This window comes from Coturnix japonica, chromosome 19, assembly GCF_054131305.1.
Source record: "Coturnix japonica strain WE chromosome 19, WE-NBRP24, whole genome shotgun sequence".
In the NCBI taxonomy this organism is placed as follows: domain Eukaryota; kingdom Metazoa; phylum Chordata; class Aves; order Galliformes; family Phasianidae; genus Coturnix; species Coturnix japonica.
Window position 1 is genome coordinate 12,736,620 of NC_140681.1, and position 16,256 is coordinate 12,752,875.

Here is a 16,256-nt window from a genome sequence, read left to right on the forward strand (position 1 = left end):
TTCCCGTATTTCTCTGTTTAGAAGTGTAACAAACACAAGAAAACTTCACACCACAAGAGGCTGCACAGCCCTTGATAGGAAGAAGGCTGCCACAATCGTACCAGTTCAGGATTCCTAAGCCAACTTTTCATGCCTTTCAAGGCTGTCTCAGTATTTTCAGCAGCATTATCATTTTTGTTGATACATAAAAGTGGCTTTGAGAAAACCCTAAGTATTACCATACGTGAGGATGAATTCTATGCAGATAACTCCTCATTGCCCCAAGCCTGGTGCACTCAGAGACAGCATCCTGCCCTGTGCCAGGCAGAGCAGAGTGGTTCTATGGCAGCATCCTTTCCTTTACCATAGAATGCTCTTAGAAGGAGCATTCCAAATATCGAGCAGAGTTGGGTTTTCTTCTCCCCAGCTTCATTAACAGAGAATTTTAAGAGCAGCAAGGCACCAACAAACAGCATCTTTCTGAAGGTCATTGCCCTGGAGACACTTCTGAATGTGCCCATTTGCAGGCAAGACCGGTTCAGTAAGGGCCAGGCTCAATTTACCTGGTCAACTTCAATGTTCTGAAACTTGAGTAAAAACACTCCACCCCTGTGTTAGGGAAGGGGAACAGAAACAGGTAGAGATTGATTATCTGTCCCAGCCGTGCCCATCTCCTCACTGACTCTGAACTTTTCACTCAGACCTGACTTCCCTGCTCTTGGTTCAGTTGTTCAGAAGCTCCCTGAACTCAAGTTCAATTCAGGCCTCGAGCCTTTTTATACAATTATACCCCGCATACAAACATTTTTACTTCAGGCAGAATCCATCTTACTCAGCCTGAAGCCTAAACAAAATGGTTTTGCTTTTGATATCTTGCCATGCTAGATTACAAGCTGCTCCCTGAACCACTTCGCTCCAAAGCCCTTGGATTTGTCAAGTAACAAAGCACAGTAACTAACTTAGTCAATAACTTGATTTTTGCTGGGAAAAGCAAGGCCGCTTTTTGTAAATACCTCCTGAAATCAAACTCTTTTAATCAAATCAACATGAACGTCCTGCAGCCAAATGCCACTCTGTTCTCTCTCTCTGCAGCATCGTCTCTCACTGAAGTTCTGCTAAGACAAAAACAGAGGAGCTCATTTCAGGATGTTTCCTTCTTAACACATTGCATCTCCACTTCTGTGTTTCAAGACCAAAACAAGCAAACCGAGCTTGCAAAGAATTAAGGAATCTTGAAGTGAAAGCAAGAACACTGCTAACTTAACAACTTCAGCACTGGTTTAATAGACTAAATACTGCTTTCAAAACGGAAGAGCCCAGAGATCCACAGCAAACGAGTTCTAGACAGCTGTGTTACCAGAATTGGAAGAAACACTTCAGTTTAATAAAGAACTACCACTGCTCCCTTTAGCCAACTGGTGCTGGTACCACAGGGCTGCTTTGCTGAGCAGTGCAGCATGGGTTAACGACTGTGCCATAACTTCCCTTTTCCCTCCCACCAAGCTCCAGTTCTCCTTGTTCATTCACCAAAAAAGCCAGCAGAAGCCATTAGATGCATGGGAGGCATGAGATAGTTTTAGGCATTTGATGCAGAGAATTGCTATGTCTAATACATTTGTTCTGTACTGCAGTATTGTTTAAGAATATCAAATTGCTCTTTAAAAGAACAAAAATGAAACATTAAACACTGCAAGTTTAAAATGGCCTGATTTGAATGCAGTGCAACAGAGTGATTCAGACTGTAACACATCCCAAATTCTATCCTTCCAATATTCTGCTTTTACATAGAAAACTAATACACTTCCTTTGTTATATATTAAATAATCCTTAAAAAGATAATCTTTATTTATATATAGACAAAAACCTGCATCCTTATCAGCCCTTGACAAGATACTTGGTGGCAATGGAAAGTGAACCCAACAGTGACAACCATACATTTAATGAAAGCAAGTGCTGAGCTTATGACTAAAGGAAACTTATTCCCAAATGTGAATCTGAAAAGCACTGTACCACACTATGCTGCAGATGGAATGCCCAAAGGGTCTCTTAAAGCTACAGAGACCAGATAATAAACCTCATCTATAAGAACATGCAATGAATTTCCAAACGTACAGAAGTTTTAAGCACACATTTCTTGCTGCTCTGTACTTGTAATGAACACAGTAAGATCTGGGAAACTCCGACTATCAGACACAACAGGTAGAAGAAACAATGAGACTGTTTTTAAATTCAAAGTGACTCAATTCCTGTCTAACAGACTGACGGAATGAGAACTCCTAAATGAAGCACATTTACATTTCTGACATACATATATGAAGAAAATCAACGTTACAAGTTTCTCAGAGGAGTTACTAAAGGGACTCTATTGCCAGGTTATTCTCATTTCCATATGCTGCAGCACTGCCACATTGAATAGCTTCAGTATGGATATTCCTTGAATTTACTTTAAAGATTACACTTAAGATAAATTGTAAAGAAGACGAGATTCCAAGTCTGAACTTTAATATCAGAACTAGAACACCATTTCTTCAATTCATCTAAACAATTTAAAACCACGTTTCAAATTCTTATGGCACAAAACCGGCTCAGAATCAGAGGCCCACTTGGCCAACTGAGGGAAAGAAACTGAAAGATATAAAAGAGCTTCAAAGCGTGAATCGGAACCGAAGATGGCTTAAGGCTTCATTAAAACATTCGCCGAGTTCTACCGTCGCTCGTGTAATCCATTCTTTAAACAGACTTTAGGGGGATTGCACAGATACAATGCAGAACAAAACCGGCTCACACTGCCCAGTTTGAGCAAGATTTAGTCACATTATCTTTCACAGGATTCAGAAAGACAGGAGAATAAGTTTAATCCTTCCTGCAAGGATTTTATTCCACACCCCAACTCCTTGAGTAAAATCAGAGATGACTTTAAAAAAAAAAATTAATGCCACGCACACTAATAAAAAAAATTAGCGTGGGGCAAAACTTCAGTTTCAGTATTTCAGTATTTTTCTGCCCTCTGACAGAATCAGAAACACAAAACAAAAACCAGACACAGCGTAGCTCTCACTTAGGCATCTGTTGGCAGTACAATCAATAGAAGATGATATAAGGAATCTGGATAATCATTCTTTTATAAAGGTGTCCTTAATCTGTTGTTGACCTTCTGTACCAAAATCTAGCCCTGTAGTCATCACTGCAGGTCATGAAGCCGGGGTTGGTGGGAGAATGGACAATACAGCGGACAATGCTGTTGTGCCCAAGAGAAAGGAGATTTCTTCGCTCAGCAGTTCTCGAATCCCAGCAGCAGAGACTTATGGTCCTTTCATCTGGCAGCAGCACATAGTCTTCCGTGTGGTTGAAGACCGCTTGTGTCCTGTGCACCTGACGTCCACTCAAACCAGCTCCTGAATATGTGAAGTAAAATACAAACCAAATAAGATCACTTTTAGTTTTTCTCCCCAGCGACCCAAAAACACAGATTCTCATTATTGTTAATAACTTCTGGTTTTAACATGCAGGCCACCTAACGTGCCACATGATGTACTTCAGCCACACCTCTGCCCCTCCCTTCAAAGAGAATCTGTTTCCCATTTACACATTTATGTTGCAAGGAATACACTGCTGCATCCCACCGGGTATTTGCAAGTCTTTATCGAGGAGGTGCTGCACCCTGCTGGTTGGCAGCAAACACAGCCAGTGCACAAGGACTGCACACATCCTAACACTGATATCCGGTTCTTTTCCACCAGCACCCACTCTACAGTCGTGTTATGACCCCAGATGTTAAGCACATGACTGTTTTATCCGAAAGCTAACCCCAGTCATGTAACTCATTGCTCAAGTTAAATAGGTTGACATTGACACAGCTTTTCTTCTGGAAGTATTGTACATTTTCAACTTTTGGGGCCATTTATCCTCACAAAAGCAGTCTCTCCTTATGAGTAACAGCAGTAACATCTCATTCTTCATACACCACCTGCTCACTGGCCAGCACGTGATAAAGAAGGTCCCTGGAGGGTCAGCTGCCACGTACCTGTGTACTTGACCAGCGTCCGACCAGTAGATATCTCCCACAGTTTAGCTACAGAGTCTTTTCCACTTGACAAGATATACTTGGAATTTTTGGAGAAAATCGCAGAACAGACTTCAGCTCCATCATGTGCCTTCTCAAAAGTAGTGATACAGCGATTTGAAACACCATCCCACAGTTTGATGCATCCGTCCTTACTGCCCGTCACGTACATGTTTGCACTGGCGTTGTAATTGACTGAACATATGGCATCGATGTGCTGATCTTGAGGATTGCAAGACACAAAACACTGGAAAGTATTGATATCATAGAGTCGTAAAGTAGGGTGCTGGGTACCCACAAGTATGAAATCTCCGGAAGGATGGAAAGAGATTGAGCGCAACATCTCTGCTTCCTGTTTGATCAAAAAATACATAATTGGTGTCAGTTGAAAAAGAAAAAGCAAAAATTGAAGTGGCAATCCTGGTGGCACTAAAATGCTAAAAAATAAACTACATTATCAATCAGCACATGCTCTATTTCTGCAGAATAGAAAACACCCTGTGTATTATTTGTCAGGTCACACTGAAATGTACCATAGTTTTTGCCCTAGAACAGCTTGCTGTGCCCATCCGTCAGATATTGTACAACAGCAGCAGGTTTTGTCAGCCACCACATAATCACAAACTTGTCTCCAGAACTAAGAAAATGCAGCTGACTTCAGAGCCATCCATATTAGATCCATGAGATTCTAAGACTACACCTATAGGTATAGCTATCCATTATGCACAAACTCACAATGCATTACTAGCAGGTCTGCACATTTTGCAGCTGCATACTCCTATGTACCCAACCACTTGCATACCCTGATGCAATTCAGCTCACTGACACCTCAATAATCACACATTCAAGATTTGGTTGCTCTGAATTGGACGACTGTATCTAACCTGTATGTATTTGAAGGCTCTTTTGGCAGAAGGTTTTGAATAGTCAAACAATTTAAGTGTGTAGTCCCTTGAACCAGATGCTAGGATCTGTTCTGTCGGATGAAAAGCTAAACATGTAACTTCATCCACATGATCATACAGAGTCCGAATAACAGGATGATTTTCCATGTTTTGCTGTGCTGTCTCATTCATCATGACCTACAAAGAACATTGAACAAGTTAGAGTTAGAAGGCAGAACACTCCTTTGACAGGGAATGTACTATTTTCACTTGCATGAGTGATTATATCACTACCTTTTCTGACATATGACTTGGTACATTATCACTTATCTTAATTATCTGAAGACGTGATACCTTTATACAGTTATGAATTCTTATGAAATAACATCCCAGTATCTTTACAAAGGTACTGCAGGGAATCACAGAATGACCCGGGTTGGAAGGGACCTCAAGGATCATGTAGTAAATCTGGTGTGCATTCAGTGGAAAAAAATAAAAAGAACTCAAGACAAACCCAAAAAAAACCCTTCAACTGTTGGCAGATAAGCATGCTAGAGAAAAAGTAAAGGAAGCAAATATGTGCTCTGTGAAACAGTACTGAAACAGCCACTGTGAGCTGTGAAGGTCAGATATGAAGGTAGATTCATAACCAAACTGTTTGCATGGTAATAGAGATTATCAACATCTATTAGAAGCAATTTCTGGCTCAGCTCTCTAGAATGCTGCAAGGTGACACAGGTACACTTGCTCCGTGTCTTCTACCTGTTCTTCAAGGGTACTTCATAAGCCATTGTTGGAATAGGAAATACATTGAGACAGATATTTAGTCCAACCCACTGAGCCAGCCACAAGGCACAGACATGGCACGAAACAGACACATCAGCTCAAGAATTCACACAGTGACTATGATTCAAGTCATATTTTACCTCTATGGGCATAGCGCTTTTGGCCAGCATTCTCTCCGTATCAAGAATTTTTATTGAGGCATCAGCAGATCCTGTAGCTATTAGCTGTCCATCTCTGCTATACGTTGCTACACGACACGGTCCCTTATGAGATGTGACATAACAAGTCTCATACTCAGAAGCCTCAGGAGACATGGTCTGTACATCTGCATCAAATTCTAAGTCGATTCCTGTGCCTGGAGCTACTGTATCTGACCGTCCAATTGCATATTGAACAGCACTGTCATCATTCTCCATCCCTGAAAAGAGAAAGTTGACATTCTTAAACCAGGCTTACCTCCTCTTTAGACAGGCAGTCTATGCTCATATCTATCCTACACACTTCTTTGGTAGTCTGAAGCTCAGGATTTAGGAGAGAAAGCCCATGCTGAACAAAGCTAAGCTAGGAGAACAGATCTACATGTAGAACAGCAATACATGAAGAGCGAAAGGCAGTTTGACTAAATACAGAATAAAGATATAAAAAAATATTAAAAATAAATACTAAATAATGAAAATTATTACTTGAAACCCATCTTAAAGAATCATTTTGATTTGCAATATGCATCTACATGATATACATATACAGCCAGTTCAGCACTGCAAGCTGCACCAAGGCAAGGACAGACAAGTTTTAAGTGCCCAGCTTCACAGAAAAGTTTGTTCTGCTTTCATCTGCAGACTGCCAAGCCTAGTAATCTTCTTTCAGACTGATGAGGCTCCACACTTTTACCCATAGAAATCAACTAGTTCAAGCAGCAGAACCAGTTCAGTTACAATAGAGAGGAGACATGTTGTCATTGTTAGGGCTCTTCCAGTAACCCAGCTGGCTTGTTCCAACAGCAGCTCAGGAATTCTGATTACTTTCTGCAGCACATTCATACTTTCAGGAAGACGAACAGAGAGAACAAGAAACACACCTTTGCCAAGATCCTACACTGTGAAGCTTGTTTCCTTCAGAGTGGTATATAAAGGCCAATGAGGGTGGCCAATGGAAGGACTTACTCCTCCATTCCCAACATGTCCAGGAACAACCACACAGAGTTGTGCCTTAGTAATGGATCTAACTTTCTATTAAATGTGTAGACTTATTGATCCCGTTTAGCACTCACAGTGCTAAAGAACGAAACACAGGCTACACATAAAGATATAAAAACTCTGTGGTTTACTACAAAGGCATAGAAAACAGAAGAGATGCATTCTCAGTAACACCACACCACTCACAAAGATTGAATCCAAGGATCCGGGAGCACAAACTTCACAGCAGTTCTTTCACTTTAACCCCATCTTACCTAATTTAATAAGATGCAGCAGTTGTTCAGATGGCGCACAAACTGACTGTGGTTTGATCTCGTTTATTAAACCATTGGCAATATTTATGTATCCATCATACAGGAGCTGACTAATGATTAGCTTATAAAGTTGCTGACGGTCTTTCAAGCTGACTTTTGTCCTATACATTGTGAGCAAGGAATGCCTCGGAGGGGCCTGGAATAAATAAATAGGAAGAGTCACATACAAGAGAGTCGCATGAAATGATTAAAGCTTTTATTTAATGTATCAGCAGTAATGGCACCGAAACTTTAGGTGAGACTGAGAAACGAAAGACAGAGAAAACAAGAGAAATCTGCTGCATCTTTATTGCAGATACAAATACCCGACGAATAAAAGGAGCAAGGATTGTATTAAGGAGGAAATAACGTGGAGAAAATAAAAAAAATAAGAGAAAAAAAAGCAGGTTTGGGTTATGGGGCTGGTAGCGCCCATTGCTGGCAGCAGTGGGCAGGGGGACGGAGCGGGAGGGGGCGTGTGGGGAACGGGGTTGAATGGGGGCGGGCACAGCGCAGAGCCGGGCGGAGGGAGCAGCTCATTATTGCGCTGCAACGAGCCGAGGCCTCGCAGCCGAACGCGGAGAACGACACGAGGCCGCCGGTACCTACCGACCCTTCCTTCTGCCTCCCTCGCTCTGCCCCTAAAATGGCGACCGGAGCTCTGAGCGCATCGATCGGCGGCGGCGGTAAAGGAGGAGGCGGCGGCGGCGGCCGAGACCGAAGAACGCTCCTCCGCGAGGGCTGCTGCATCGAGCGCCCGCACATCGATTGGAGCCGACTCTTAGGGGAGAGAACGGCGGCGTCACGTCACCGGTGACGCGTTAAGGACGCGACGGGCCGCTCTAACAGGACCCCGGCCTTGTTAAAGGACCCCCCGCCCGGTGGGGAAGGGGCGGGCTGCAGAGCGGAGCCCAGCGGGGATCCCGGGATCCAACGCCCCCTCCACCGTGGCCCGGTTCGGCTGCAGCCCGTGGGGTGACGTGTCGGGCAGGGCACAGCCTCGAGCAGGCCCAGGCGGCCCGTAGACACACAGAATGACCCGGGTTGGAAGGGACCTCAAGGATCACGTAGTTCCAACCCCCCTGCCTGGCAGGGCCACCAAACATACACATTTACTACATCACGTTGCCCAGTACCGCCCCGTGCTGCCCATCGGAGCGTAGAGCTGCTACGAGCACCACAGCTGGGGGCTGCGAGTCTGTGTTTGGGCTACAATACCTGCACGGTGCTGCCGGACACAGCAACACCTGCCATGGGGCATCACGGCACACAGGCCTCACGAGTGTTTAGGGCCACCAGCTCAGCCCCTTCCATGTCCCACCGCCACCCAACCCACAGCCCCGTGTTACTCACGTCAGCCTCCAGGAACGGCAGCCGTAGCGGCCGCGGGTCGAGCAGCGGAGCTGCCATGCTCCCCATACTCCCCATGCCCCGCGGCAGCTGCCGTCGGTCACACGCTGCAGCCACGCGACGACCGGACATCTTCTTTTTCCCTATGGTGTCCCGCTTGTCGACACCAACACACCGGGACCGCCCTCGAGCCGGGTCGTTAAGGACGCGGAGCCGCTGATAAGTTGCCTTCAATACCTTCAATCGCTTCTTCAGGCAGCGGGTCCCTCAGTGCTGTGAGACAGAGCAGCACCACGAGCTGCTCCGCAATGCACGAGCAGCACCGGGCGCTGTGCAGCCAACAGCCGGGCGTCCCCTCGTGCTGAGCTGGGTTGGTGCCCCCTTAAGGCTCGTTAAGGGCACGTGGAGCAGCGCCGTGCGAAGCTGAGGCCTGATGCTCCTCCTGCTGCTGCTGCCCGTCGCACCTCAGCACACAATGGCCCCCAGCTCCCACTCGGCTTCACGCGAGGTGGCAGCGCCGCGTCTCCCTCAGCCCCAGGTGACGCTGAGGAGGATCGAGGTGTGAGCCCGGCTGGATGCAGCACTAACCTGGAGCCCTTCACCCCCGAGGCCTCGTTGAGCGGGAGTTGTAGCGCTGCCACAGGTGGGTGGGCTGGACGTAACGCGATTTGCGTAACGAGAGACCGCGGCCGGGCTGAGACTTACGGAGAGAAAGTGTGTGAGCTCGATCCACGCACTTGGAGTACGGAAGAAACAAGCGACGGACAGACGGTACGTAAAGTACGTATGTAACGTAAACGCCGCCCAAAGGGTGGGCGGGTCGGGACGACGCGGGTACGCAGCGGGCCGCCGTTGCGCATGCGCACCGCAAGCTCACGGCGACGAGTCTAGGCCTCGCGACGAGCGGGGAGTCAGGAGAGCCAATGGGAGGGCGGGTGGACTGAAAAGCGGCCAATCGGAGGGCGCGGATGCCGGGAGAGGAGCCAATGGCGAGGGGGCGGAATTTTAAAGGCTATTTAAGGGAGGGAGGTTTGAATTCAAACAGTTGTAGCGGCCGCGGGCCGAGGTGAGTGTGGGGCCGCGTTGGGCCGGGCCGGGCCTGGCCTGGCCTCGTGTGGTGCTGTGTTGTGGCCTTACCTGCCTCGAGGGTAACCCAGCCGGCGGGTGGTGTGGGTACGGCCCGGCCGTTATGAAGCTGGGGCGGGCAGGACTCGGGGGAGGCCTGAAGTGAGGCCTAGCGTGAGGCCTAGGGGGCAGAGGGAGAGCAGCACGTCCGAGGAGCGGCTCAGCCCTGTTCTCTGTTTCATTCTCCGTAGGTGAAAGTGTATCTTGCTTTTCTCGGGCACTATGGACAAGAAGATAAAAGAGAACTGTCCTGGGAACCCTTCTCGTGTTATTAAGGTGAGACGTTTATCGAGTTGATGGGTGTGACTGAGCTTCTGGCTGCTGTTATTAGCATCCAGTTATTCAATTGGGAAGTCCTAGTAGTGCAGTTTTTAATCCCTAATCATGTAATTAGACAGCAAAAACATACAGGCTGTGACTTGCAAAGGACGTGCTGCCTTAATGTTGTATATCCTTGTGTATGCCTTAAGATTACATATCTTTGTATACAGAAGCACGGACATTCTTTTCTTCTAATTTAAGTATAAACAGGTCCTTGTCAGGTTTTAAAGTAGCAGAAGCATGGTTTAAAATCAGCTTTCAATGCATTGGATCAAAAAAAAAAAAGGAGAATATAAGTCTTCCTAGAGGAGTGAAGGCATCAGTAACAGATCATTAGCATTTGAATTTAATTCTAGAGCTACTAAGCATTACTTAAATATTAGTTTAAATTTCCTTCCTTGACTGAAAGAAAATGATTAAAAGCAGGTAAATGAACCATCCTAAACTTGCTTTGTTCTGATGAACTCCTGTAGTAGCACAAGGCATCTTAAAATACATAGCACTCAAGGGAACAGTGACTCAAAGCATTGAATGTGAACAGGATTCCTATAGTAAAGGCTGGTCTGAGCTTTCCACTGTTATCTAGACTTTGGTGGCTCTGTGTCTAGTTATGAATAAGCTGTTGTTAACAAGACAGTAGTTTTCTACAAGTCAATTCAATTCTTAAAAAATAAGATCAGAGTAATTTTAACATCTCCTTTTAATATACTGGGTTTTTTTCTCCTCCTTATCTTTTTCTGCAACCTGTACCTAACCCTGTTGTACAGGGACATAAAGGTTATAGTGTTCTATTCTATTACTAATATGCAGTTGTTGTTTTTTGAAGGCAGCGAATCCAGTTGTGGATGGCCCAAAACGTGTCCCTGTGTCTCAGAGTTCTGCCCAGAGCCAGCCACTGAACAGTGGAGTTCAACTGCAACGTGTTCTGTGTCCTGCAAATTTTGCCCAGCGAGTTCCTGTACAATCACAAAAAAATTCTTCACTGTCAAACCAAAAACTGTCTAACAATCAGACAACACAGCAGCCCCGACCAAAACTTCCAGTCCAGCCAACTGCTGGGCCTCAGGTTCCAAGCAAGAGCAGTGAAAAACCTCAACAAGCTCCTGGACCTGGTAATTCCAAAGATGATACATTTCTGTGTTTGTGACACTCAGGAGAATTCAAACAAGAGTGCAGGACAGAAAATGTAAAGCTCACACTAACGACATGTTAGACAGTCCTGTAGAATAATAGATGGTTGCACCCAGAAAGAGAAAAGCAGCACATACTTCATCTTAGATATTACTGTACTGTCCTTGTTGCTAGAATTAAGGATTTAGAGGAGCTAATAGAAGTGTTCCTCCAGTCTTGAAAATTTACAGATGCTCATTAGTCAACTTTGAATACATGCAATTGGTATCCCTGCATCATGTTTTTTTCCAGTGTTCATGGTAATCTGATACACAAGAACACTGTATGAGCAGGAGGGAGAAGGTGGGGAGAAGACTTCTTAAAGTTTTCATGAGTTTCAAAAAAGCATTTGAAGTTACACTTTGATAAAGTAGCTCTAACTGCTTTGCTGCTTTGCCACTGGTAAGTTATGCTAGGTTTTAAATACAGAGGATAGACAGTAAATTGCTGTAGATACTACCCAGACTTATTCCTTGTGAATGTTTTGCATTTGCTGGTGGTTTATAGTTGTTCTATTTGATTGTATACAGCAAAGAGTTCTGAAGCAGACAGTGTCTCTAAACAGAAAAGTGAAGAGCCTACTAAAAAGAAAAAGGAAGACACTAAAAAGTAAGTTATGTGCCTTAAAAACTTACAGCTGTTAGTTGTGCTTTCAGTGTCTAGCAGTTCATGCTACAACTAAGTTGCAGCCAAGCTGCTGCCTACTTGAGCCTCTTGATTGCTAAGAACAGTGGCCTTCATAGAGACAATGTTTATTAATGAAACTATGGGGAGGGTTACTTTGCTTTGGCAATCTTTAGGAACAATAAATTACTTTAATCTGAAGAAAAGCTTTTGGCACAAAAAGGAGCAACTTTTCCTGTGAGAGAATGCTGATAATCACTGCTGTAACAACATGGTGTTCACTTGGAAAAATGTGTTCCTATGTGCAGGAGGGCTTGAGACCGACTTTGGATGCAGTTTGACTTGCAGTATGGCTGCTTTAAAGCAGTTCTGATAATCTAGAATGTATCTGTATTAAGTACGTTGGAATGTGCTTAGTTATACAGTTTTGGCTTTGCTGCAGTATGTAGCTGTATCTCTATGCATATGCTTTAGAAGCAAGAGAGAAGGTTTCCCTTTGAGAAGTCTCGATGCATGTTTTGTCCTCTTGGTGGTGTTCCATTAAAGACTAAAGTCTATCAGCATATAAGTGGAACATTGCTGATACACTCAAGCATTATTCTGTAACTTTCTATCTCCTTTTGCAGAAGACAGTGGTCTCTTGATGATTTTGAAATTGGTCGTCCTCTGGGGAAAGGAAAATTTGGCAATGTGTACTTGGCACGTGAAAAACAGAGTAAATTTATTCTTGCACTGAAAGTGTTGTTTAAAGCACAGCTTGAGGATGCTGGTGTAGAACATCAACTACGAAGAGAAGTTGAAATACAATCTCATCTCAGGTAATATAACTTGTTACCCTCTTCTTAGTTTATGCTCAATTAAAAAACAAAGTAAACTCACTTGAAGAAAAGCAATTCTGTAATACATGACACCTTGAAACTGCTTGTTAAGAAACTGCTTGTTAAGGTTCTTGCCATTCTGCCCCTGCCCCACCACCGCATGGACTAAAAAGAAAAGAGAACCCAAACATAGAAGCCAAGCACCTGGCCAGTTCTTACAAGTGGATGACTGCAATTTCTCAGTCTAAGCTTGTTCCTGGTATTCTGTTTCCTGTAAAATAAGCCCAACTTGCTGAATGAATTAGTTGTTTCACAGAAAATATGTTCAGGAAGGCATTTCAATTTCTTGCAGGCATCCCAACATTCTCAGACTATATGGCTACTTCCATGATGTTACAAGAGTCTACCTTATTCTAGAGTATGCACCTCGTGGAGAAGTCTTCAAGGAGCTACAGAAGCACACCAAATTCGATGAACAAAGAACTGCAACTGTAGGTTGTTCTAATTGCTTGTACGTTGCTTGCTCCTGTGTAGCATACCTGAAGTATGCAACTTTCTCCTGAAGAGCTAGCAATTTTCAGTTGCATAAAACTAACTTTTTGGATGCTAGCTTGCTTATGCACTTGCAACCTGTTTAGGAATATGTTGGGAGGACAAACAACTTCAGTGTCAATGAATAATGTTCAGCATTGCCCAGCACTGTAATTTGTGTGGTCACTTCAAGCAACATCTGTTGCTTGTGAGTGCAAGGAACAATTTTTCTGCTCCAAACTGCTAATTATAACTAGGGAATATTATACTGTAGCTAATAAAGCTTGAGCATCAGTGTCTTCATATTTGACAGTCCTGTTTTCTTTGCAGTACATTACAGAACTAGCAGATGCCCTATCATACTGTCATTCCAAGAGTGTGATTCACCGGGACATCAAGCCAGAAAACCTGCTGCTTGGCTCAAATGGAGAGTTAAAAATTGCAGACTTTGGATGGTCTGTGCATGCTCCATCCTCTAGGTAAGAACACAGTATATACCTTGTACAGTGAAATTCTTCTGTAATGAAAATTTTAGCTTTCTTGCCAAACTTAGTTATGCAATGGAGGTAAATGTCAACTTACTGAAATACTGGGGGGGAGCATTTAATAATTGGGCCAGTGCTGTCAAGCTCTTAATATTTGATTGGCGTAGCATAGAGGGAACGTTATCCTGCTTCTCCATTTGTGTATCTGACAACTTACTGAACCTGAAACAAGGGTGTTAGTGCGCTGGTTTAGGGTTACAGTGGTCCCTGAAATGAAGATCAGAACTTCAGTTCATGCTGTACCTGGAATGTTTCCTTAGTATGAACTGCACCCAATGAAGAAAGCCTCACTGACCTGTGAGCCAGTGGGAGAGGCGAAAAGGAAGGGCAAAACTGCCTGTCGTGATCAGAATACTTCAAAGCAAACCTAGAAGAATGACTGATGGAATTCCAGAGATACTGGGTTTATCTGGGGTAGACTACACTGAGATACAGATAAGAACACTGGAATCAAGATGCTAATACTAACAAACAGCCACAAAGGGTAAATGATACACTGTACTCTGTGCTTTTCTTCAGGAGATCAACTCTCTGTGGGACACTTGACTACTTGCCTCCTGAAATGATTGAGGGAAGAACACATGATGAAAAGGTGGATATTTGGAGCCTGGGGGTTCTGTGCTATGAATTCCTTGTAGGAAAGCCACCTTTTGAAGCAGCAACATATCAAGAAACCTACAGAGCTATTTCCAGGGTATGTACCATAACTTTGACTAGGTGAATTTTGGTTTCACTTCTTGTCTTCTTGAAAGTTTAATATTGCTTTTGAGGGAAGGAAAGCCATAACGAGATACACAGAAAACTAGATCCCTAAAGCTATCCTGAAGTGACTCGAGTAGAATTACAATAAAGACAGCTTTCCTGGCTGCTTGGTTCTGTTCTGTTTCTACCTGTATCTGAACACCAACCTTTTCATATAGCAGTTTATCCTTCACAATCTCCTTCACTACTTTCATGTTTCTGGTATATAAAATATTAATTGCTTGAGGTATCAGGAAAAACTTAAATTATATATTTCTAGAGTCCTGTAAACTTGAGAGGTTCCAGCAATGAGGTTTTATGTTGGGAGCACCCAGAAAAGCACAGTAGCTGAACTTTGGCAAGCAGTGAGAGCTTTGTTTTAATCACAGTTGTGATGAAATTACTGGGTACAAGGTACATAGCCCACAAGGCTGACAGTTTTCTTTGCTCTCTGTACCTTGAGGGGCAGAACCCTATTGCTTTCCAGTTTTGATTAGTGCCAAAGAATATTGCATCATCTTTTGTCTTGTTTCCTTTTCTTAGGTGGAATTCAGGTATCCAGTATTTGTAACAGAAGGTGCAAGAGATTTAATTTCAAAGCTTCTGAAACATAACCCATTCCATCGGCTGCCCTTGAAGGATGTACTTGTTCATCCCTGGATTACAGCAAATTCTACAAAGCTGCCCAACAATAGGAAGTGATGTTGCCGCCCCATCCAGAATATAGTCTTAACAAGGGTAATCTCATTGGACTAACGAGGAGATTTGTACTGTGACTACTGTAATACAGTAAGAAGAGCAGGTCTTGGAATCCAGTGGCAATTAAGAACACAAGTTTTGGGTTGGTTATCATCTTGAACTGACCTTGAATTGCAACGTAATCTATTTGACTTCTAGCTGGATGTTGTGGAATACTTAATGTACTTGAAAAATAACTACATGTGGGCCAGATTTATTCATGTAAGTATTCAAGGTCTGTTCAAGGCCTTTATGGTATGGTCTGTCATAGTTATAGCACATTGTTCCAATAACAAGAGACAGTGATGGTTCTATCTTACTGAACAGTGCAATATCCCAGAGATACCTGCCTGTGAACTCACTGGGCTGCTAAAGGGTATCATACCTGTGGTGTAATCTGAAACTGAGGTGAATGCATTTGTGTCCTAAAAATGAATGATGTGTGCATTTTGTCTCTAGTTTTTTGTCTTATATGTGAGCGCTCAAGTATCTAAATAAAGATTGCTTATATATTGAAAAGCATGGTAAGGTTCCTTACAATACATAGTATCTTGGGTGCTGGCTGCCTCCAACTTCCTGTCATTACTGTCATACTAGGCACATCTTGACTTACCTCCATGGTCACAGACTCTAGCTCTGTCCAGAAGTAAGTTGATATAAATTAAGTTCTTGCTGTAAGTGCTGGTGTTGTGGAAGTAGATGCAGCTATTATTCTTCAGGAAAGTACTAGAAGTGTTACTAAATACCTCACGAGAGTTTCACAGTCACTTAAAAACTAAATCTGCTTCTTTCTTTGCAGCTGAAGTGTAATAGTCATAGGTGAGGTGCACATACACACCACAAACAAGGAACAAAAAACCAAAGCATGCTGCTTACCAATCCATGTTTCCAATTCTCTGGTGTTTATACTCTGGGCTCCAATTCTTTTCCCCTCTATTTAGAAATTATTAGAAGCAGAAGTAATAGATTAGAACCTGGGCTTCATAGCTACCATAGACATAAATGGCAAAGCATCTCACAGGTTTTCTCATCATTTCTGAAAAGGATACTGGTTTTTAAACAAACTAACTCCTCAAGAGTGTGGTAAAACTT

The 16,256-nt window shown here is 43.6% G+C and overlaps 2 protein-coding genes across 6 annotated transcripts; one reads left to right on the plus strand and one right to left on the minus strand.

Moving 5' to 3' along the window:
* Positions 1 to 2,464: 2,464 nt before the first annotated feature.
* Positions 2,465 to 8,927, minus strand: CSTF1 (cleavage stimulation factor subunit 1). Of its 2 annotated transcripts, XM_032448656.2 has the most exons (7): positions 8,555 to 8,927; positions 7,811 to 7,981; positions 7,163 to 7,358; positions 5,853 to 6,130; positions 4,927 to 5,124; positions 4,004 to 4,394; positions 2,465 to 3,374 (listed from the first exon to the last, which is right to left on the minus strand). In XM_032448656.2, exons 1-7 carry the CDS (start codon positions 8,681 to 8,683, stop codon positions 3,115 to 3,117), a joined length of 1,623 nt encoding a protein of 540 aa, XP_032304547.1. In that variant the 5' UTR covers positions 8,684 to 8,927; the 3' UTR covers positions 2,465 to 3,114. The 2 variants fall into 2 exon arrangements, with proteins under 2 accessions (XP_032304547.1, XP_085375928.1); XM_085519802.1 differs by lacking the exon at positions 7,811 to 7,981.
* A 134-nt stretch (positions 8,928 to 9,061) lies between these two features.
* On the plus strand, positions 9,062 to 15,683 carry AURKA (aurora kinase A). 4 transcript variants are annotated; one of them, XM_085519803.1, is made up of 9 exons: positions 9,062 to 9,194; positions 9,868 to 9,952; positions 10,824 to 11,109; positions 11,698 to 11,776; positions 12,418 to 12,609; positions 12,962 to 13,100; positions 13,471 to 13,619; positions 14,205 to 14,379; positions 14,970 to 15,683. In XM_085519803.1, exons 2-9 carry the CDS (start codon positions 9,899 to 9,901, stop codon positions 15,126 to 15,128), a joined length of 1,233 nt encoding a protein of 410 aa, XP_085375929.1. In that variant the 5' UTR covers positions 9,062 to 9,194; positions 9,868 to 9,898; the 3' UTR covers positions 15,129 to 15,683. The 4 variants fall into 4 exon arrangements, with proteins under 4 accessions (XP_085375929.1, XP_015737328.1, XP_032304548.1 ...); XM_015881842.3 differs by having other exon boundaries at positions 9,189 to 9,322; XM_032448657.2 differs by having other exon boundaries at positions 9,194 to 9,331.
* The last annotated feature ends 573 nt before the right edge of the window (positions 15,684 to 16,256 follow it).

Bases quoted from the DNA above. Each gene is read 5' to 3' on its own strand.
- AURKA (XM_085519803.1), top strand. From the start codon at position 9,899: ATGGACAAGAAGATAAAAGAGAACTGTCCTGGGAACCCTTCTCGTGTT. The intron at 12,610-12,961 runs GTAATATAACTT...AATTTCTTGCAG, and splicing joins GAAATACAATCTCATCTCAG to GCATCCCAACATTCTCAGAC. The intron at 14,380-14,969 runs GTATGTACCATA...TCCTTTTCTTAG, and splicing joins CCTACAGAGCTATTTCCAGG to GTGGAATTCAGGTATCCAGT.
- CSTF1 (XM_032448656.2), bottom strand. From the start codon at position 8,683: ATGTCCGGTCGTCGCGTGGCTGCAGCGTGTGACCGACGGCAGCTGCCG. The intron at 7,359-7,810 runs GTAGGTACCGGC...TATTTATTCCAG, and splicing joins GGAGGCAGAAGGAAGGGTCG to GCCCCTCCGAGGCATTCCTT. The intron at 6,131-7,162 runs GTAAGATGGGGT...TTCTCTTTTCAG, and splicing joins GCTGCATCTTATTAAATTAG to GGATGGAGAATGATGACAGT.